The sequence below is a fragment of the Indicator indicator genome (genome assembly GCF_027791375.1).
Source record: "Indicator indicator isolate 239-I01 chromosome Z unlocalized genomic scaffold, UM_Iind_1.1 iindZ_random_scaffold_139, whole genome shotgun sequence".
Classification (NCBI taxonomy): domain Eukaryota; kingdom Metazoa; phylum Chordata; class Aves; order Piciformes; family Indicatoridae; genus Indicator; species Indicator indicator.
Window position 1 is genome coordinate 24,359 of NW_026539157.1, and position 23,418 is coordinate 47,776.

Below are 23,418 nucleotides of genomic sequence, written 5' to 3' on the forward strand. Positions count from 1 at the left end.
TAAGAAAAGAGATAAATAGGATGCCTGAATACCTGACTTTATATTTAATTTCGTAATATCCATATGCTTGGAAAAAAAAATCAATGTTTAATTCCAGATGACCTCTTTCATCTTACTTTAAATCCCTCTAAAAATGGCTGTGTTAGTATAGATGTCAAATTGGGAAAAAAAATGTTTTGGGTCAAACAAAACATTTTATCCAGCTTGAAATACTGTTTTAATTTTAGTTCCCTTAGCTTAGAGAAGACGAAGATTATCTGTTTCTTGGGAGAATGCTCTTGGAAGAAGTTGAGGAGATATTCTATATGAGTACCTTAATTTATCCTGATTATATTATTCTATTTTCTACAAAATACATATCTAGCTATTGACTGAACTTAGGAGATTGGTTTAAACTATAAACCATGTCAGTCCACAGGGAAGTATCTAGAGGATAAGTTGTTGAAATCAGGGATAGAATGGATCTGAATCAGGATTTTCACATCTGAAGAGTAGGCTTCATGAAGAAAATGTTTAATAGAAGAACTTCTTTCTTAACATTGTTATCTTGGTGTCTTTTCTAAGGCTGGATCAGGACAGTGTGTTCACAAAAAGTGAACATGAACTTTCTTATGATTTCCAAAATAATTCTGCTTTCAGTTTAACCTAAACTTTTACCTGAATTAGGGCTGGATTTATAAATAGCTTCATTATGCAAAGTTGGCATTTTTTCAGTAAGTCTGATCTAAAATAAGCCAGAAAACCAAAATAGATCACTACCATAGAACCATTAGACCGTAAATATTTCCCGTGCAGATCTATTTATCCAACTCATTCCCATCGCTTAAATGATGCTCATAATATCCAAGTCATCTTTGAATTTGATGGAATTTAATCATTAATGAAGCTGTACAATCATCTGCATAGTTAACAGGCATTCTGAACTTAGCTTCAGCGCTGGGGACTAAGGGCTGGTAAAACTAGTCTTTCTTTGCGGAAAGTTCTCCAATATGGCTATAAGTCATGCAACTAGTCATAGTTAAGTAAGTATCTAGAGTCACAGTGGCACGACTCCTAATGAACACAGCACTGCATTTAGTGGTGGACAAATGTGGGAGAAGTGAGTGGGAGAAGCAGTTAAGCATCAAACTGTCCCTCTAATAAAGATGCAAAATTTGGGTTATATTTATACGTAATTATCTATTATTGTGCAGAGTGCATGGGTGGATCTGCGGTCAAGCCATCATTCCTGGTGGTCAAACTGTTGCTCCTTTATTAGTTGCAAAAGACATTTCCTATTTTTGGGGCACCTCCTATGGTCAGCAGCCTTGCAAGTGATGTGTGGAAGAATGAAAGTGTGGGCCTCTGCCTTGCCCCTCCATTCTCCACTGTACCACAACACAGACCACTGGGTCTTTGCCCAGCTTCTGTGTCTGCTTTGAGCACATTGTTTCTCATCAACATTTAGCTTTGTAATTTTCCACTGTTTAATGCTTCCAACACACAGTTGACCAAACTTTTCAAGCTTACTGGTAATCTCAAGCATTTCGGCCTGTTTTATGGAATTCGAGGGCTTTGTATGCACCTCATTTGTGCACTGCCTACATAGTTCCTGTTACAGAGAATTTAAAATGTTAGTACCCTTCTGCTAAGATGTTGGCAATATTTTCCACAAAGTAGAAAGTGCAACTGTGATGAGCATGTATTGCTTCCCAAGCTACTCTGTGCTTTAGGAAGGAAAACCACTTCCTTGCATTCCTAAACATGCATTTATTTGCTTAGTTTCGTTAATACAGTTTTAAATTGTTGACCATTATTTTAGGACAACTTATTCAAGTTAAACTCTCACTGAACTCAATATAACTAGATAAACTATATCTTATAATACTGGAAAGAACATAGATATTTCTGTTAAACTGTATCTCATAATGATGATTGATTGTTTAAAGTTAGTCTGACATTGCTTACCTTAGGATAACATGACCTCAGAGAGGAATTAATGAAGTTATGCTACTACTGTCTACCATAAGATAAGAGTGTACTTAGATAACTGTTTACACAGGACTCTTATGAAGGGTGAAAGGTCAGAGATTACCAAAACACCAGACACATCCTAGAGGTTTAACACTGTTTGGTAACATAAGCAAAGTCCTGCAAACTGATGTGCTGATGTTGAACTTGCCTCATTACAATATCATTATACTGTAATAACACACCTCCTAGCTAGAGAAGCCCCTCACCCACATAAGTCCCTTACACTCTGAGCATGCACAGTGAAATTAAAAGTAACTGTATCTTTACAGTGAAGCAAGAAGGAAACTAACCAATGGCTGGTTATTAGGCATCAACATTAGACATAGCTAATAGATTTTTCTGTGTAAATGTCTGCTGCAAATTTCAGCTGGTGTGATGGCTTTGTGTCATTATCGCTTGGCACCCTTGTCTGTGAAGAGCTGGAATAAATCAAGCATCACAATTCTGTGCTGTTAACTGGCTTTTGTATACCAGGTGAAGAATCCAGACTGGGCACAACAAGAATATTGAAGAGAACATCCATATTCATCTGTTTCTATTGATAGAAGAAGCAGATCAACAGCACAACAGATACACAGTGAAAATAATTGAGACTAGCTGCCTAGTTTTTTGAAGGCACCGGGTTACATAGCTTTGGCAGAGAAACCATGAGTATGAATGTTACACATAGAAATATTTGAGAAAAGCAGCACAAAATCATCACTACTGTGATGGGCACTACTGCGCCAGATTTTTTAAGAAGGGGGTATGATAGTTCTGTTTTCACCTTTTTGGCCAATCAAATGATTTTTTGATCATTTAGTTTATGATTTAGTCCTTGACTTCTGTGAGATGCTAGCCCAAAATACTTCTGTTCTTCCCCAGTGATCTGGAATCCTTTTCTGTGGAATCAGCATTGAATCCCCTGGAGCCATTTTACTACATAGCTTTCCGGAGTGAAATGAGTATAAATTGATGAGTTTGTCCTAATTTGATTACAGACATTCTAGCTCTTGTTAGACAGGATCAGGCCCTTGTAAACATTTAGACAATTCTGAAAGAACTGATGCCTCTCATATTCTTTTTCCAGAAAGATATTATCATATTTTGACAAAAGTAGCTGCCCCTAGCGAAAGCAACAAGCAGATCATGTAAGTCCAAAGATTCTTTCTTTTGTTACGCTTCAGTGCTTAAACAGAACAAAGCTTCAAAAACTCAAATATTCGCATGTTCTTATATGCTTATGCCCTGGGGATGCAATTTACTGTAATATTTTTTTTCCACTTCCATTGATCCACACTGCATTAGTCAATACTTACTTAATTCCACAGCCTGTTAGACAGGTTTTTCACTTCCTGCATTCTATTTGGTATAATCCATTAAATGTGATTCAGCTGACCATTTGCATGAATGTCCTTGAGCTTCACAGTAAGTCAAACAAGCTTTCCCCAAACAATCTTGCATTTCCACTCAAAACAACATAGATGCAGATTCTGCTAAGCATGAATCACCTTTTAAATTACATCAGGAATTATATTTAAACAAATAGGATTAAATGCCTGGAATTTTCCTTTCAAGATGGTTTTCTAGGTCAAAACAACAAATAATGCACAATAGAAATTAATTCCCTCTGTAAAAATGAAGGGCTTGGGTCTCCTTTCTCTTTTGTAAGAAGAGAGACAGCTCCAAGTTTAGCAACAGCTTCTGGATTTACACTAACTAGGTGGTTATGCTGTCAGATTAAGGCTTTCAACAAACCAGATTGATGGTTTTTAGAGGGCAGAACACAAACATGTCAGGAGAAGGCAGTGTAACAGATAGAAAACAGTAAGTTACACTGGTTACCCTGTGGGACTATGATTTTTTACACTGTGTACCATTCATTGTCAGACAAATGCAATTCTACCAAAATTCCTGGGATTATTTGAATAAATAAGTCTGAGCAAGTGTGTAGCTGTTGACAGAAAGAGGGTTAGTCCTCAAGCATTTTTGAAAGATATAGTTTATACTAAGTACTTATTCTCATTTTTCAATTTTAAATACCATCTATTTTTCCACATTTTTGCTTTCTTGTCCACAGATCTGCCAAGTCTGCCTGTTTCCTGCTTGTGGGGTCTGTGAGAAGGCATGAAGATAGTTAGGACACATCTAACTTTATCATATATATATATATATATATATACATATATATAAAATTCATAACCAGCTCCAGAGACATCATATGAGAAGCCAAATAACATGGCCCAATTTCTTGATTACAAGACACATATATTCCACCACAATGACACTGCTTCTCTTTCATATCCGTAACCTGAAGGATACCTTCTGCTGCATTTTTTGTCGGTAATAAGTTCATACATTCATAGGCCCTTTAAGCCTTTTTCCCATGGCTCCTTACGAGACAACACAAAAGAAGAGGCTTTTGTTGCTTTTTTACGTAAATAGAAAACAATGGAACTCCAGCAGTAAAAATTAAAAACATTTACAAAAATATAAATAATTAAAATAGCCTTTGTCTACACTCTGACATAATTCACTACCGTTCACGGAATGAGGACATCTTTAAAAAAATCATAGAGACATAGTAACACTATATATATATACAGCAGTAAGAGAAATACAAATAGATTTATCCTTTCTTCTCCTGCTCTCATTTTTATGCAGAAAAAGAGCATAAAATTGCTCATAAAATTACACATGTAATGTCTTTAGGCACAATACTACAGTATGAGAGCATGGAATCCACAAGAGTACGTACTAACAATGTGCAGGACCACTCTCCAGTGAAAAAAACAGGAACTGCAGTTTCTATTCCATGCAATGAAACAAATTCTGTTATGCTTGGAATGAAACAACAAAAAACCCCAAACAACCAACCAAAAAAATAGAAAGATATTGATAGTTCTCATTTTTGTGGGCTAATCTGAAGATATCCAGCAAGCTTACAAAGAATTAGAAATTTTAAACATCTTAAGCAGGTGATTTGGCTATGACTAAATTAGTAATGTTTTCCTCTACATTTGGCCTGATGTGTATTTTCCATTTTTTAAGAAAGACTGCCTGGAAAGTTAGCCTATATTATCACACCCCTTAAGACAAATTCTGGCTCTTAAGAAAGAAAATTAATTAATCTTTTGACTAATAGAGCCTCTACTTTTTGAGTGAACCCTGGCATGGTCAATTTCACTTGACCATGTGTTGTGACCATGTGACCATGCGACCACGGTGTTGTCAGCGAACATTGCTTCATGAACATCTCTTTAAAGATGAAGAAGGAAATAACTAAAAGTTGAACTTTATTTCAGTAATGCGATCATTACAGAGGCATTTCAGAGGCAGTGAAAACCATGGACTGTGGATACCAGTTGAAGACCATTTCGCAAAGTTTCACTTGGAAATATTCAGTGTCTGCAGAGTCAGCTCTGCACAGGCTGAAAGGATAACCAGAAAGATTTAGTTCCTGATTCAGCCAGGCATTTAAGGAAATGAATACTCCCATTGAAGTCAATGAGATTACTCACTTACTTGAAGTTAACCACATACTTAAGCGTCTTTCTGAAATGGATGCGTCCACTTGCAGAATTGTAGTAGGAAACTGACTTGCCAGAGATTGGCTATGTAATGTTTTTTCATAAAGTCTATCAGAGGTGTCACTCCAACCTATGGAACTCCCAGAAAGCTACAAGCAATTTGGTAAAACAGATGAAACAGTCCTTTACTTGTTCCTTAAGAAGATTATGTTGGGGCATAAAGTAACCTCTTTCCATTTTGCCTTTTGTGTCAAGAGAGCAAGCAAATGTTGAAAGATTTGCACAATGTTATTAATGCAGGGATTTTATTTGTGGGTTTTGTTTGTTTGTTTGTTTCAAAAAGGCCAAAATATCCCAATAGCATTATTCTAGAAATGTTTAAGGAAGTCCCCTATCACTGTCAATATCAGCATTCTCGACTCAAAGTGGTACTCTTTTTCTTATTAAACTTCAGTTACAGCAACCAAAGAGAAACCAATGTCCATGCTTTAGCTTTATGAAAACATGATGCTAAAAAAAAAAAAAATTGTAAAATATATTACTTTAGAATATTTTTTGAATGTCAAAAAGGATAACGAATCTATGCACAGAAAAAAACCTGCCTAAATAACGATGTCTAAGAAATTACTATGATTTGTTTGATCTGAAAAAGAAAAGGAAAATACATTCTAAAAATGAAGAATAAAATACTTAAAACCCTAAAGATTTATACAGTATGTTTCATTTTTTTTTTTTTTAGTGGATGAACATGAGATATCTACAGCAGAGAACAGTACTTTTCAGTAGGAAAAGGTAGTCCTTGATAAAACTATGTAACTTCAGGTACTCTGGGCTTTATTCCAAACTGTACTTTGAACTGGCATTATCAGGGAAAAGTAACAAATCTTTGTATCTTATTGTTCCATACCAAAACCAGGCAATTCTCAAAAAACCACCAACCAACGAACATATAAAAACAAAAACAAGAACAAACCAACCAACCCCACAAAAAGACAAAAAAACAAACAAACAAACAAACAAAACCAAACAAAAAAACCCAAAAAAACAAAACCAAACCCCAACAAAGCCTAGTTTTTCTAACTTGCTATTGTGATGTTTTTATACAATAAAGCTGTATTTTGGACAGAGGTAATGAAACATAAACAGAACATAGACTGTTGCTGAATTAAGGCATTACTAAACATACCAACTTTATACTCTCACTATTACTTTTTGGCTAATAAAGCTCGATTTACTGTACTGGTTAACACAAATCAGCAGCTGTTAAAGCCTGCAATGCAATTCTGAGAACTAAATAGTGGGCAGTCCTCTCTCTGCCAGGATTGCTCCCCTGAATGTTAAAAGGTACAAGTTGATGTTTCTTCCAGGCTCTTCACAAGGAGAAAACGGAAAGCAGTTAGGCACAAGAGGCAAGAAAAGGCAAGCAAGGTGTAGCATTTTAAGGGTTCCATGAGTATTGTGTCCAGTTCTGGAACCCCTATTACATGCTGGAATATGTCCAGAGAAGGGCCATAAGGATGATCAGAAAGCTGGAGCACCTCTTCTATGAAGACAAGCTGAGACAGTTGGGATTGTTCAGTTTGGAGAAGAGAAGCCTCTGAGAAGACCTTAATGTGGCCTTCCAATATCTGAAGGGGACCTACAAGAAAGTTGGTGAGGAACTATTTAGGGTGTCAGGTAGTAATAGGACTAGGAGAAATGGATCCAAGCTAAATTTAGATTAGACATTAGAAAGAAGTTCTTTACCATAAGGGTGGTGAGACACTGGAACAGGTTGCCCAGGGAGGTGGTGGAAGCCCCATCCCTGGATGTGGCTCTGGGCAACCTGATCTAATGTGAGGTGTCCCTGCCCATAGCAGTGGGGTTGGAACTAGATGAACCTTGAGGTCCCTTCCAACCCTAACAATTCTGTGAAATTATACCCTTTATCTGTAGAAATAGTCAGCAAAAAGGAATGATGGCTTGCGATTGCCCTGTTACTGAACATAGCCATGAGATCTGCAGCCTCAGGTAGTGGAAAGGATACTGGACAAATGAGATGGAACTCTTTTGTTGGTTCCTGTCTTTCATGACTGATCCAGCTTTTTGCTCTTAACTCTCAATCACTTGTAGAACTTGTACAACACTAGCATCTTTTGTCACTGGCTGTGTTACAATTCTTTCCTCACTTTCTCTCCAGCTCCTAATTTTTCTCATTAAAAGTTCTCTTCAATATCATCCACATGCCAACATCCTCTGAAGTTTGCATCAAATAGTATGGCACTGATGAATATGTGTGTTCCTCTCCAGGCCTAGTTTTGAGGAAATCTAGTAAAGGAAGCCATGAGCTTGTATTGAAGAACATGGCTTCTCTCCAATAACTTGTCAAGTTTGTCAAAAGTAACTGACTGAAGGTCTTTATTATCACACACTGCTGAAATATGACTCGCCTGAAGGGGAAGCATACCATTAATAAATTGAATGAATTGCATATTGTTTGTGATAGAGTGTAACGGTACAGTCTTCTGTGTACTGTACATTCCAGATACCAACCTGGGTCCTATCCCATTAATATTCGTCTCTATAACAGAATTATAGAATCACAGAATGGTTTGGGTTGGAAGGGACCTTCAAAGTTCATCTAGTCCAACCCCCCCTGCTGTGAACAAGGACATCTTCCACTAGACGAAGTTGCTCAGAGCCTTGTTGAGCCATAGGAATGAATTTGAGATTGTAGCACAAATCAGCCATTCCTGGGATACTTCACTGAAAGAGTTTCTTAGGCTAGTTCATATGGCACTTATTTTTAAACAATGACAATATATCATGTTTACAATGTCAGTGACTCACAAGCCTGATAACTTGGCAAAACTGGCAATTCATGTTTTAAATAGTCCTATCATGAAATAAATATTAATATCCACTTAGAAATGTGGAGTAAATTAAAACTTGTATTTTTTATTTTCCCAGTTTTTGTGGTAAAGGATCTGAGGACATGGACATTGACCTGTAAGCGCTATACAATTTTTTAACTCCTTGACAAAACCCACAATATATTTCTGTCTTTCTAACTAATACTTATATCTTCACAAAATAACAAGAGCTTAACAGTCTTGATAGAATTTTGTTGTCCCAAATGGCAAAGGGGAAATAGCTTTTATTTATTGTATTATTATTTAACTATGAAAAAGACAGCTACAAAAATCAAAGATTTTACCTTGTGCAATAATGATGTAAGGAATGTGAGGAAATGTTGACACTCATTAAATCTGCTTCAACTTGATTTTCTACTGAGGAAATTCAAATATATACTAAATTATTTAATATATGCTTGTTTAAAGGTACAGAAATATCAGCATTCTAACAAAGTTCAACTCTAGTCATGGTAGTACAGATAGCATTACTCAGTGAATGCTGTATTGGCTCTGATAACTAAGCACTTGAACATACAGATAGAAAACCAGAAGGTATTTGATTTCTGAAACCACAGATTAGTAGGAATGAAAGGTTACTACCATACCATTCAGTGAGGAAAAAAACACCAAATGCAACCAAAAAAACAACAAAGGAAGAAAAAACTCCAAACTCGAACCCCTAAACTCACAGCTGCTAAACCTCTATCCAGAAGGAAATCAAGAAGGAAGTCTTCACAAACACTGTATCAATTTCCCTTTGTAAGGTTCACTCCTGGAAATCCATTCACTTTTTAATTGGCTCCCAGGACCATTGTTAGTGCAAATCTCACTAGGATCAGTGGCCTACTCTGTTTATTCAAATTCTGCTGTCTATATTCACCCACTCCTTCATCTGTGCATCTCAGCTCACCAAAAAAGTACACTCCCTGAAAAGCTTATGTTCTCTCTCTAAAACAAAAAGAAAATACATTGCAAATCCAAGTGCAAATTCTGAATTTGAATTAACTTCAGAGGGAAATGTATTATGGTATCATTTTTCATGGTATCTTTCTCTTTTAGTTATGCTTCCAATTAAAGGGTCATCAACAAAGCACGGTTTTCCTGTTACAACTTGAAACACCTTTCAGTTTTCTTCAGTTGCCAAGGTAGGTTGAGATACTTGGAGTGATATGAATGAAGTCCCTCTGTTTACATTAATTTTTTAAAAAATACATTGTTATTATTATTATCTAAAAGTCTTTCTCAATTCTACCCTTCCTGAACGTAGTGATCTGATGCAGTGAACTGTTTCGTGGACTTTAAAACAAGTTGGTAGCTTCCTACACAGCACTGTGACCAATTTTGGAAATCTCTGTGCTGATAGAGCATGTTGAATACCAGAAAATGACCCAGTAATGACTTTGGGTAGCTTCATGGACTGAGGCAAATATTTATATTACTTCAGGCAAAAAGCAGGTGGGGTGGCACAATGAAAGCCGTATTTGTCATTGTTCCAAACATTAACTCTCCGTGCAAAAATTCAGGGGCATTTTAATTATTCTTTTCCTCCCCCATGATCAAAATATTTTTAGGATTACTTGGCTGTGCAAACTGCGTGAGTGCCAGCTGACAGAAAACAAAAGGTGCTGTATTCCTGAAGGAAAAGAGATGGTTTTCTGAGCAATCAAAATTCTCAGAAATGCACAAAAGCTGAATAGGTTCTCCCAAATTTGGCAATATTTTATATCAACTGGGCAGTCAGTAACTTTGCTTTAAAAGGTTGATTGATATTTGGAGAGTCTTCTCATGTTCACAGGAAAAAATCTGCCTTTCGGCAAAAAAAACTTACCAAGTTCAGGTAAGATATAGCTCTCAAAAGATGGATAAGGGAAAAATAAGTATCAAATAGTGCAGTGGATTGAGAACTGGTTGAAGGAAAGAAGTCAGAGAGTTGTGGTCAATGGGATGGAGTCTAGTTGGAGGCCTGTAACTAGTGGAGTCCCTCAGGGGCCAGTTCTGGGAGCAGTACTGTTCAATATATTCATCAACAACCTGGAAGAGGGAACACTGTCAGCAAGTTTGCTGATGACACCAAACTGGGTGGAGTGGCTGACACACCAGAGGGTTGTGCTGCCATTCAGCAGGACTTGGACAGGCTGGAGAGCTGGGCAGGGAGAGATTTAATGAAATTCAACAAGGGCAAGTATAGAGTTTTGCACCTAGGAAAGAACAACCTCATGTACCAGTATAGGTTGGGGACTGAGCTGCTGGAGAGCAGTGAAGTGGAAAAGGACCTGGGGGGTCCTAGTGGATGGAAGGTTGACCATGAGCCAGAAACGTGCTCTTGTGGCCAAGAAGGCCAGTGGTATCCTGGGTTATATTAGAAGCGGTGTGGTCAGTAGGTCCAGAGAGGTTGTCCTCCCCGTCTCTACTCTGCCCTTGTGAGGCCATATCTGGAATATTGTGTCCAGTTCTGGGCCCCTCAGTTCAAGAAGGACAGGGAACTGCTTGAGAGAGTCCAGTGCAGAGTCACAAAAATGATTAAGGGAGTGGAACATCTTCCTTACGAGGACAGACAGGGAGCTGGGGGAGACTAAGGGATGACCTCATTAATAAATACATAAAGGGTGAGTGCCAAGAGGATGGAGCCAGGCTCTTCTCGGCGATGCCCAATGACAGGACAAGGGGCAATGGGTGGAAGTTGAAGCATAGGAAGTTCAATGTAAACAGGAGGAAGAATTATTTCACTGTGAGGGTGACAGAACGCTGGAACAGGCTGCCCAGGGGGGTTGTGGAGTTTCCCTCTCTGGAGATATTCAAGACCCGCCTGGACGAGTTCCTGTGTGACCTGGTATAGGTGATCCTGCTTTGGCAGGGGGGTTGGACTAGATGATCTCTCGAGGTCCCTTCCAGCCCCTAACATTCTGTGTTTCTGTGAAATACTCCCCTTAGTTTATCATATTTATGTAGTACTTTATTTTCAAAGATTTGAGCAGTCATCTGGTAATCACTATGTCTTAGAACAAGCAATCTAGGAAGCCAGATTACCAAATGCTTGGCTAATAATTCCTATTTTTTTCTGTTTGTATCCCTTTGTGTAACAAACTTTAAAGAGTGTTCAGAAAAAGGTTTGCAACAGAAAATGTGGAGGAAGCATTCACGTTTGTTTTCTCTGTATAAAATATTTTAGGTGACTCTTGCAAACTTGGTCGCAGGATCAGATCTGTCCTTGATACTTTGAGATCCACTATCATTTCAATGTGGAACCAGAGCTAGGTGCACTGATAAATTATTATCTGTCTTACTTTTTTTTTTTTTTTTGCTTGTTTGTTTTCTTCAGGTTTTGTTTTTTGGGGGTTTTGTTTGGTTGGTTTTCCCTTAAAAAGTAAGCACAGTCACTTTATTACACGTACTGCTTTATGCCATATTGCTTAATTCTGATTTGCTTGATAATTCATAGAGTCATCCAGTAAGATAATGGGAACATTTCTGAGAACAAAACTTGAACAACGAATTAATCAAGTCATTTTCTACAAATACTCGTTTGCTGTTCTATTTTCTGGAGAGAACATTGATGGTTCCTGGAACTTGACTTGGAATGCAAATTAAAAAGAACTTGAGAGTCAAAAATGAGATTATTTTTCTTTAAAATAAAATTAGTGGTGATATCCATATTGCCACACAATAAACAGTTTAAAATTGAAATTTCTAAAACTTAACATTTACTTTTAAACTGAACATTTTAGTACATTCTTTTAAATAACAACTTTGAACAGCAGTGACAAACTCTCACAATAATGTCATCTTTCACAGAAGAGAAACACTGTCTCCAATAACACTGAAAAGAAATACAGTCTTCTAGAAGACAGACCTAACACAAAAGATTTTTCAGTTTTATTGTATACTTTGTCATCCATGTTCATAATTCATAGGCAAAAATTTAAACTGTTCCCATAGTCACAATTTCCTTCATTATATTTAAGCAGTATCCTTTATAAATTAAAAAAAGTTTCTGTGGTTTATAGAAGATGATCAAAGCAGTGATCATATGACAGAGTTCTAATGTAGCAATTAGAAATAAAATATTAGACTCAGCAATGCAGACAAACTTGCACTGAGGACAAACATGCTCTACAGTTCACAGGTAAAAGCATAATTTCAGGCCATTGGGCTCAATCTCCTGTTTTCTCTCCATACAACTGTCAGACAAAATTGGGGTAAAAAAAAAAAAATTAAATTGTTCAGTCAATTTTCGGGAAAGCGAAAAAAAAAAGGAGTTGTGTTATTGACATTTGTATCCTGCAATTCCTAACAGTATCTAAAAGACATGTCTTTCCACACATCTTTCTTTTGGAACAGGGAAGCTGAAGAAAAAGATCCTGAAAAAAAACTTTTAGTGTACTATCAAATAGAACATCAACTATCAAAATAGGGGTTTTTTTTTGCTTTAAATTATTTTATTCTAGGAACAGAACTCCGTTATAGAAAACTGTGAATTCCTTCAAAGTTTTTCTACAGTTATTGCTTGGTATGGAAATTAAACATTCAGAATATATACTCCCTCTGAACATACTCAATGGGAAGTATATACAGCCTTTTCTTCTCCAACTGAGATTTTGGGCATTTGGCCAAGGTGCACATAAAATTTTTCTACTCTGAAGGAATTTTAAAAATACTCTTTACATAGCTTCTCAAATATCCCCTAGAGTTAGGCTGAAATTGCTTGGAGGAAAATACAGGTTCTGGCTGTCACCCACCCACCTGCAGCTGTAGTGCTTCATAAAAAGTAATTACATCAGTGATAGATTTATTATATTATGGTTTAAAAGTTTATTTAAATGGGAATCAAATATGGCAGGAAAAAAAGCCTACTACTAGAAGTGGTGAGACAAACACTGTCTGTGATTAAAAGCTTTTATTCCTGTATGTCTTTTGACTGGAAGTAGAGAAAGAATTCGAATGACAAAACAGTATGTCCAGCAGTCATAAACTGGGGAAGGAATTGAAAGAAACTAAAAATGTTAAGTTTGCACAGCATTGTCAGTTGAGGGTTTGCTTCTGTTTTCTCTCAAGCTATCTGCAATGCTTTGGTTGGTCCCAGATGTCGCACTGAGAAGCCTCATTCTTGCTAACACACCTTTCTTTGCTCTCATTCTATTTTAATAAATCATGATGTCTGAAGCAAAAAATAAATAGTGTTTTTTTTTTGTTTTGTTTTGGTTTTTTTAATTTTGACTGATATCTACTGTATTGATAAGTAATGGATTTCATCACAAAGTATACATTGCCACTTTGGTTTTTTGTGTTTTTACACCTTTTCTCCATATTTGATGTTGATCAAGGCTCTACAAGACAGATGCATGAAAACATTCTTGGAAAAGCAGAACCTTACTGAACTATTACTTTATCTCAAAATCACCCAAAGTAATATAAGTCAACTGCTGCATATAGTAGCTTTATTCCTTTAGAATATGTAAAATACATCTTAAACAGGAACCCTGCTTTATATTCAACAATTGTTACATTTTTGGGGGGTGAATTTCATGCTACAGGCATGGCAAGACAGGACATTTTTAAATGATATGTAAGTATAGCACCTCTTATCACTATCTGTGAGCTATAAATACACATTCATTTACCCATTAAAGAGTTCACTTAAATTCTTTTATGCCTGTTTTCTTTAACAAAGAAAGATAATATTTTGTTTCTTTACAACTCTAAAGCAATTAAAATAAAAATCTGCCTGCTAATCTTCTGTACAAAACCATGAGGCAGAGGAGTCTCAAAGTGGGAGAGTACAGCAGTTTGTTCTTTTTTTCTTCTCAGGTGCTGGCAGTATGGATGACTAGCCATAGGTCTCAATAATTCCAACAGGAACAAAAAGGTTAAAGCAAACAAACACTACCTCCTAGTAACAGTATTTTGTAAAAAAAAAAGTAAACCTGTTAATGATGACAGTGTGCATACAAAACAGGACATGTCTTCTAGCATGTTGCCTCCTACAAAATGCTTCACCGGTGCCCTCTAAATTCCTCCAAATGTCAAGCTTTAAATTACATTTTAAAAATAACTGCCAAGAAATTTTGGCTTAGTATCCAAAGTATTAGATTTGGATTCTTTTAAATGGGATGCCTCTTTCACTTTTACAGATAGAGACTGTGCCTATAAAATAGCAGGTTCAATGAAAATGAAAGATATGAAGCACAAAAATGAAATTAATTCTTATGCAGAGCATCCAGCACTGGAACGTATCACTAAAAGGCAAAAATAAAGTCCAAAATTTAAAATCACAATTGGATAAGAAGAATGAGAACATTCAAGAAGAAAGAAACCCCACACAGGAAAAGTTTAGGATACTTTATATTCCAAGTGAAGACAGCTTAACAGAATCAAATATCATCACTTACAAAAGGAAAATTATCTTATAGAGGTATTTGCAAGATTCAGATTTAAGGCTCAATAAGACCAGTGTCTTTGGAAAGGCCAAAGCTGGTAGTCAAGAAAATTTACCACAGTATATATTTATTAGAAGACATTTTATTACCAACAATTACAAAATTGTTAGTCTCATCCCCTGAAGTCTCATTTTAAAGATAAAGCTTTTCCTTCACCACTTTTAGAGACCTGTAAATACAATGTTTTAAAAAGTCAAAACAAAACCAAACAAATTTAAAAAGCAACAATAAATTAAGAAAAAGTGAAAAGAAGGAAAGCCCACCCCAAAAGGGGAAAATGTATTAGCAGTAACTGAAAAATTATCAAGTGGAACCAAAGTATCATATTTGCCTTCCAAGAGAAGGTTGGAGGTTTTGCACAGGAAACAAAATAGCAGCAAAAGAAAAAGGGTAAGCACGAGTGCATTTGTGTCCTACTGGAAATTTTTTTGTTAACCAAAACAGTAGTACTCATCAGAATCAATTTTGGGATGCCTGTGCAGAGGTTGTGAGTCCTCCATAATAGAAGAATCACTGAACTGGTCCATATCTGAAGGGGTTAGGTGACCCGGGACATCATCCACTAAGGTGTCCAAATAACTTCCTACTGAAATTCCATCTAGTCCATCACTACAGTCTTGTAAACTGTTACAGCTGCCATGGAGGGAAGTCTCCTGACTTTCCAGCAAGCTGCACAGGCTGCCACTCAAACTGCTGCCTCTGCTGGCAATGGCTTTCTCTTCTATCATCCACTTGATTGATTCAATACTTTCATTGATGACAAGTAGCTGGCGCATAAGCTTCACATCAGTGGCTCGGAGATTAACCTACAAGGCAAAATTAATTAGAAATATATTACTCATTTTCTTCAAAAGCAAACTCTAAATAGCAAGGTGAAGGCAATGAATGGTTTAGCCCTCCCAACACACAAGAAGTGCACCTTCTACATCCAGGACAAATATATTTAAATAAACATTTAAAAAAAATGTACAAGAAGTGCTACACCAATACTTTGAACAAAGTTCAAGTGGGAGCCTTGATCAGGCTACATATGCAGTCCATGAGAGCACTTGAAAGTGTACTACTACAATGATATTTAGATGAGAAACACAGCTGCTATGACAGCTCTTGGGAGACAGCTTCTATTATTCAAGAATCAAGACACAAGCTCCTTTCCAGCTACAATTGCTGTAAGGTGCTTAGCAGATTCAGGCAGCTAAGCATTCACTCCAAATTATCCTTGTTCTGGCTCCCTGGATAACCTCAAATTTTCAAATTTGAAAGAAGGCTTGTGAAGTTTTAACTTCTTTTCATACTACATCTGAGTTTACATGACAATCTGCTATATAAAAGTTTGAGACTTGAAACACTGAACTTATTGAAACTGTAAATGTCATTTAAATGAGATGAAGGTGATGAGTTCACAGTCAACCACTCATGACAGATTAACAAAAGGAGCAACACTTTGCAAAAAATAACTAAATAATAAACACACATTAACCAGCAAGTTCTGCTTTCCAACTATTGTGGTCGATGGATACACTGTGATGGTTTGAAACTGTCTTTTTAATTTTTCCTTGCAAAGTTCAGAACAGAGAAAGTGAAAGAATGTGAATAAGTCACTATTGGGTGTAAGAAAGCAAAATAACGATTGTTCTAAACACTTCCATTGGATAGATAGAAATGTTTAAGAACTATTACCCAAAACAAAGTAGGCATTCTGCACATTCTGCGTTCGGCAGTGGGGGCAGTTGCTGGGCTGTCTGTCTGCTGTTTTCTTCTTCTCCTCTGGCTGAAGATAACACGTACTGACCTTGGCAGCTAAGTTAACAACTTTCTGCTTAACTAACTCTGCTTCTCTGTCCAGGAGGGTCTGGGGGGGAGCTCCTGGGAGAGAGAGAGGCCCCTTTGGGAGGGTCCCCTGGGGGGAAGCAAAGGGAGATCGGTTGTGCTTTTCTGTTGATTGTATATATTTGTGCATGTTGTGAATTTTGTATATTTGTACATATTCATTGCATTTCATTGTAGATTTTAGACTCTGCTTGTAAATACAGCTTTTCATTTGCTTCCAGACTGGGCTAGCCTGGTTATTGTTGGGGGGGAGGGAATTTCAGCTCACACTGACACACTTTATATTTTTGGCACTCCAACTCGGGGCTCGATTGCTTGTGATTTATTTCTGCTCAGATTAGGAAGCAAAATGAAGCTGTTTTGGATTTTGAGTAATTTTATTTCATCTATTATCGGTGCAATTGTCTACAGATGGGCTGTTACCTGCCTGATAGACAAGATTGTGAGATATGTGGCATATAAGTCATTTCTTTGGGTTAAGAACAAGTTACTGAATGTTGGTGAATTCTGTTGTGGTCTTATTGGGCTAAGAAGCTATGGTAACTCAACTATGGATGTGCTAGCAGACACATATGAGTTTGTTACTCCTCTTACAACTACTGAGGGTCTTTGGAACCAGTGGTACCCTAGATATCTTGTGCTTGCCTTAATTTTGTTGCTTCTTGGAATAATCATATGGCTACTGATAGCACTGTGTCAAGAAAGACATAAGGCTACTTGCTCTTCCAACTCTGCTGTGAATGTGAAAACCAAGCCAGTAAATTTGGTGGCCACTGTAACCAGAAAGCGTAAAGGAGATGCAGATGCTGCAGGAGATGGTGCAGATGGAGATGAGGGTCCTTCTACTCAGGGTCCCTCTGTTAAGAAAGATCCTTCTGGTGAGGAAGAGAAGGTTAGCCTTAAAACTCTGGCAGACCTTTTGAGACCCCACATGGATGATGGAGATGTAGACCCTGCTGAATTAGCAACTGCTGGCAGTGCCTCTGAACTCAAGGAAATTCAACGGAGGATTAAAATAGGATTATGGGGACAGCGACCTCAGGATGATGATGATGATGATGAGGATGACATACAGTCAGCTAATGCACTCAGACAGGAAATTAGACATGTGAGGAAAGATTACATCAGAGGAGATAATGAGCCCATCCTGTCTTGGCTAGCCAGGTGTTTTGATATGGGAGCCCCAGCATTGGTGGTAGGCGACAAGTCGGCCTCTCAGTTGGGGATGCTCTCAAAGGATACTGGCATAGACAGGCACCTAGGCAAGTGCATTGGTAAAGTTTCTCTGTGGGCACGCCTCCTACTGGCAGTCTCGCTGAGGTACCCCAGCAGAGATGATTTACCATGGAACCCTAAGCCTTGGACCACAATAGATGAGGGAATCAGCGTCTGAGAGAATTTGCTGTGAGAGAAATAATGTATGGAGATCACAAGACTCTGAATCCTGATGAAATTCCTGTTGGAACAGGCCTTGCCAAAAAGCTCATTAAGCTTGCTCCTCCTAATTATGCTACTATTCTGGCAAGCAGGATTGTGGCAAGAAATTATGGTGGAGTGCTTCCCACTGTTGGCCATTTCACTGACCAAATGAGGCAATTGGAGGATAGTCTTGCACGTACTTCTTTGGTTTCAGCCATTGAAACTTTGTCTGGAAAGATTGAGAATTGCATGAAAGAGCTGAAAGAGGAATTTAAAACCTCCATATCCAACTTGATGAAGGGGGATGATTCTGACTCCTCTTCCTCCAGATGGATACAAGTTTCAGCTGTTAGGAACAGACGTGCTCCAAGAAGGCCATTCCAGAATAGGTCAAACCAAAACAGACAGCAGAAGCAATCACGTGGCAGTATCTGGATAACTCTACGTGATCAGTTTGGTGAGAACATGAACAGATGGGATGGTCAACCAACTTCTGATCTTTTCAAGAGGTTACGGGAGCTGCAGAGGGGCAGATCCCGAGGTAGCAATACCAGGAGGGTAGCTGTCGCTTCCTCAGTTTCCCAGAAAAACTCTGATAGCTCCAACAGTGATCCTAATTCTGGTGCTGGACATTGTGCCGGCTGTACATGTGGAGGTAATCCCCACCATTAGGGGTGCCCTGCCTTCTGCCAGGGGGAGGTAAGGGACAATGGAGATAACAGAATCTATTGGGATGTGTACATCCAGTGGCCTGGCACTTCAAAATTTCAGAAGTACAGGGCTTTGGTTGACACAGGAGCTCAGTGCACCATAATACCATCAAATTATCAAGGGGGAGAATCTATAACTATTCAGGGAGTCACTGGTGGATCTCAAGAGTTGTTTAAGAAAGAGGTTGATATAAGCTTAACTGGGAAGCAGTGGAAGAAACATACTATTGTAACAGGATCTAATGCACCTTGTATTTTGGGAATTGATTTTCTGAGAGAAGGGCGTTTTAAAGACCCTAAGGGTTACAAATGGGCTTTTGGAATAGCAACTGTAGAAATTGATGGAGGAAAATTGAAGTTGTCCATTAGACCTGAGCTTTCAGATGAATCTGCAGTTGTGGGACAACATGAGATAGAGGATGTAAAGCTGCCGGTTGCTTCTCAAACTGTACATCACAGACAATACAGAACCAACCGTGACTCTTTGGTGCCCATTCAAAACTCGATTCGTCAGTTGGAGAGTCAGAAGGTCATCAGCAAAACTCATTCACCTTTCAACAGTCCAATCTGGCCTGTGAGAAAGCAGAATGGAGAGTGGTGTCTGACAGTTGATTTCCGTGCCTTGAATGAAGTAACTCCACCCATGAGTGCAGCTGTACCAGACATGATGGAACTCCAATATGAGCTGGAATCCAAGCAGGCCAAATGGTATGCTACCATAGACATTGCTAATGCTTTCTTCTCTATTCCCATAGCAGAGGAATGCAGGCCTCAGTTTGCTTTCACCTGGAGAGGCATTCAGTACACATTCAATCGTTTGCCCCAGGGGTGGATTCACAGTTCAACCATCTGCCATGCAGTGATCCATGATGCTTTGGAGAAAGGTGGAGCTCCAGAACACATTCAGTTCATCGATGACATCATCGTCTGGGGAGAGACTGCTGAAGAAGTCTTCGAGAAAGGTAACAAAATCATTGACATTCTCTTGCAAGCTGGTTTCGCTATCAAGCGAGACAAGGTGAAAGGACCTGCCAGAGAAATCCAGTTTCTGGGAGTGCGGTGGCAAGATGGTCGCCGTCACATCCCAATGGATGTGATAAACAGAGTCTCCACCATGGCAAATCCCACCAACAAGAAAGAAACTCTGCGTTTCTTAGGCATAGTGGGATTTTGGAGACTGCACATTCCTGGATACAGTTAGATTGTGAAACCTCTCTATGATGTGACTCGAAAGAGAAACAGTTTCCAATGGGGTCCTGAGCAACAAGCAGCCTTTGACCAGATCAAGCGAGAGCTAGTCCAAGCAATGGGTCTGGGACCTGTCCGAACTGGTCCAGACATTAAGAACAGTCTGTACACGGCCGCGAGTGACAATGGTCCAACCTGGTGCTTATGGCAAAGAGCTCCAGGGGAGACACGAGGACGTCCTCTTGGTTTCTGGGGTCGTGGCTACAGAGGCTCAGAGGCAAACTACACTCCAACAGAGAAAGAGATTTTAGCTGCTTATGAAGGAGGGAAAGCTGCTTCTGAAGTGATTAGAACTGAGTCACAACTTCTTCTAGCTCCTAGATTGCCAGTTCTGAATTGGATGTTCAAAGGCAAAGGTTCTTCACCACATCATGCAACAGATGCTACCTGGTCTAAGTGGATGGCTCTAATAACACAGAGAGCTCAAATGGGAAATCTCGAAAGGTCTGGTTTGGTGGAGGTGATCACAAACTGGCCAGAAGGCACAAGCTGTGCAAAACCTCCAGAGGAGAGAGTAACTCACGCTGAGGAAGCTCCTCCTTACAGTGATCTGTCTGATGATGAAAAGAGATATGCTTTGTTCACAGACGGTTCCTGTCGTCTTGTTGGGAACAAGCGGAGATGGAAATCTGCAGTGTGGAGTCCAACGCGCAGAGTTGCAGAAGCGAGAGATGGAGAAGGAGAATCCAGTCAATTTGCAGAGGTAAAAGCTGTCCAGCTAGCTCTTAACATAGCTGAACGTGAGAGATGGCCAAAGCTTTATCTCTACACTGACTCATGCATGGTAGCCAATGCCTTGTGGGGTTGGCTGAAAGACTGGAAGAAGAATGGCTGGCAGAGGAAAGGAAAGCCTATCTGGGCTGCAGATCTGTGGCAAGACATTGCTGCTCGCATTGAGAGAATCCCAGTGAAAGTGAGACACATCGATGCTCACATTCCTAAGAGCAAAGCTCCTGAGGAACAACACCACAACCATCAGGCAGATCTAGCTGCAAGAGTTTCCCAGGTGGACACAAACTCTGATCCTGATCCTGATCTTGACTGGAAACACCGAGGTGAGCTGTTCTTAGCTTGGTGGGCCCATGACTCGTCAGGACATCAAGGCAGAGATGCAACCTACCGATGGGCTCGTGACAGATCCATTGACATTTCCATGGATGCTATCACACAAGTCATCCATGACTGTGACATTTGTGCTGCTATTAAGCAGGCAAAGCGGATCAAGCCCTTGTGGTATGCTGACCGATGGTCCAAGTACAAGTATGGTGAAGCCTGGCAGATTGACTACATCACTCTACCTCGTTCTCCATCTGGTAAGCAGTATGTGCTGACTATGGTAGAGGCAAGCACTGGATGGCTGGAAACTTATCCAGTTCCTCATGCAACTGCACGTAACACCATTCTTGGTCTGGAAAGACCTGTGGAGACACGGAACTCCAGAGAGGACTGAGTCAGACAATGGAACTCATTTTAAAAATAATCTTCTGAAGTACTGGGCCAAAGAGCACAGCATTGAGTGGATATTCCACATTCCCTACTATGCACCAGCTGCAGGGAAGATCCAATTCTACAATGGTTTGCTGAAAACCACTCTCAAAGCCATGCGGGGTGGATCCCTGAAAAACTGGGAGAAACATTTAGCACAAGCAACCTGGTTGGTGAAAAGTAGAGGTCCAGTGAATCGAGCAGGACCTGCCCAATCAGATTTGTTGCGAAAGGAAGAAGGTGATAGAGTTCCTGTTATCAGAGAAAAGAATCTGTTAGGCAAAACTGTTTGGGTATTTTCTCCTTCAGGAGAGGCCAAACCTGTCCGAGGGGTGGTTTCTGCTGAAGGTCCTGGTCACACCTATTGGGTGATGCAAGAAAATGGTGAAATTCAGTGTATTCCACAAAGAAATCTAACTTTGGCTGAGAGAGGTTAAATTCAGAGTGTTGCGCAGATACAGCATCGTGCCCAAGAGGAGAGTCCATGAGATCTACGGTGCACGAACCCTGAGAGCCCTGAGTCACCTGAGAGTCCCTGTTCCTTTCTTTGCTCCATCTGCGAGGAAACAAGCTGTTTGCTGTTTTTCTTGTGATTTGACTCTTTTGAATCATCTACATCTGAGATAGCCGGAATGGACTATGGTCTTTATTCACCTATTGTTGTAGATATTATTTTAGATTAGATAAATGATAGTAGCAGCCAATGGAATTGTTTAGAAGGGGTGGACTGTGATGGTTTGAAACTGTCTTTTTAATTTTTCCTTGCAAAGTTCAGAACAGAGAAAGTGAAAGAATGTAAATAAGTCACTATTGGGTGTAAGAAAGCAAAATAACGATTGTTCTAAACACTTCCATTGGATAGATAGAAATGTTTAAGAACTATTACCCAAAACAAAGTAGGCACTCTGCACATTCTGCGTTCTGCAGTGGGGGCAGTTGCTGGGCTGTCTGTCTGCTGTTTTCTTCTTCTCCTCTGGCTGAAGATAACACGTACTGACCTTGGCAGCTAAGTTAACAACTTTCTGCTTAACTAACTCTGCTTCTCTGTCCAGGAGGGTCTGGGGGGAAGCTCCTGGGAGAGAGAGAGGCCCCTTTGGGAGGGTCCCCTGGGGGGAAGCAAAGGGAGATCGGTTGTGCTTTTCTGTTGATTGTATATATTTGTGCATGTTGTGAATTTTGTATATTTGTACATATTCATTGCATTTCATTGTAGATTTTAGACTCTGCTTGTAAATACAGCTTTTCATTTGCTTCCAGACCGGGCTAGCCTGGTTATTGTTGGTGGGGAGGGAATTTCAGCTCACACTGACACATACACACAGAAGTGTCAACGGTAAATCACAGTGGAACATTACAGTGCTACATTTCACAGATATATTTGCATGTTTTCCTTAACAGATTATCACTTTTACTCAAATTTCTGCAATGAGATGACACATAAAGATGAGGCCTAAATGTTTTATTTTTTGCTTCTTTTATCTGAAACATTACAAGTGTGGGGAAAAAAATCATATCTGTGTGACCTCCTACTCATCACATAAAACAAGTGAAAATAATGAAAAGGCAGTCTGCCATGACTTCTGGGTTTGACCATAATGTTTAAGTGTGGAGGGCCAAAAGCTACTTAGCTACTTTCATCTATATTGTGGCAGTTAATGATAGTTTGTGACCTAATAAATACTGCAGCCCTTTCCAGCAGCACATCAGCACTACTAAACATTTGACTGATGTCAACAGACATATTTCCAATCTTATCACTTCCACAGTAAGACCTCTTCCTAGATGAACTTTTGCCATAGTGCCAAGATGGGACATGCATGCTTAAAACCACTGGAAAAATGACAACAGTTACTTCAGATTAATTTACAGGGATATC

General features: G+C 39.0%; 1 protein-coding gene across 1 annotated transcript in view; it reads right to left on the reverse strand.

Moving 5' to 3' along the window:
• Nucleotides 1–14,759: 14,759 nt before the first annotated feature.
• Nucleotides 14,760–23,418, reverse strand: part of LURAP1L (leucine rich adaptor protein 1 like) — a 28,104-nt gene continuing 19,445 nt past the window's right edge. The window contains exon 2 of the mRNA XM_054398368.1: nucleotides 14,760–15,656. Within this exon, the coding sequence (XP_054254343.1) occupies nucleotides 15,282–15,656 (375 nt within the window). The 3' untranslated portion in view covers nucleotides 14,760–15,281. The remainder of the gene's footprint in view (nucleotides 15,657–23,418) is intronic.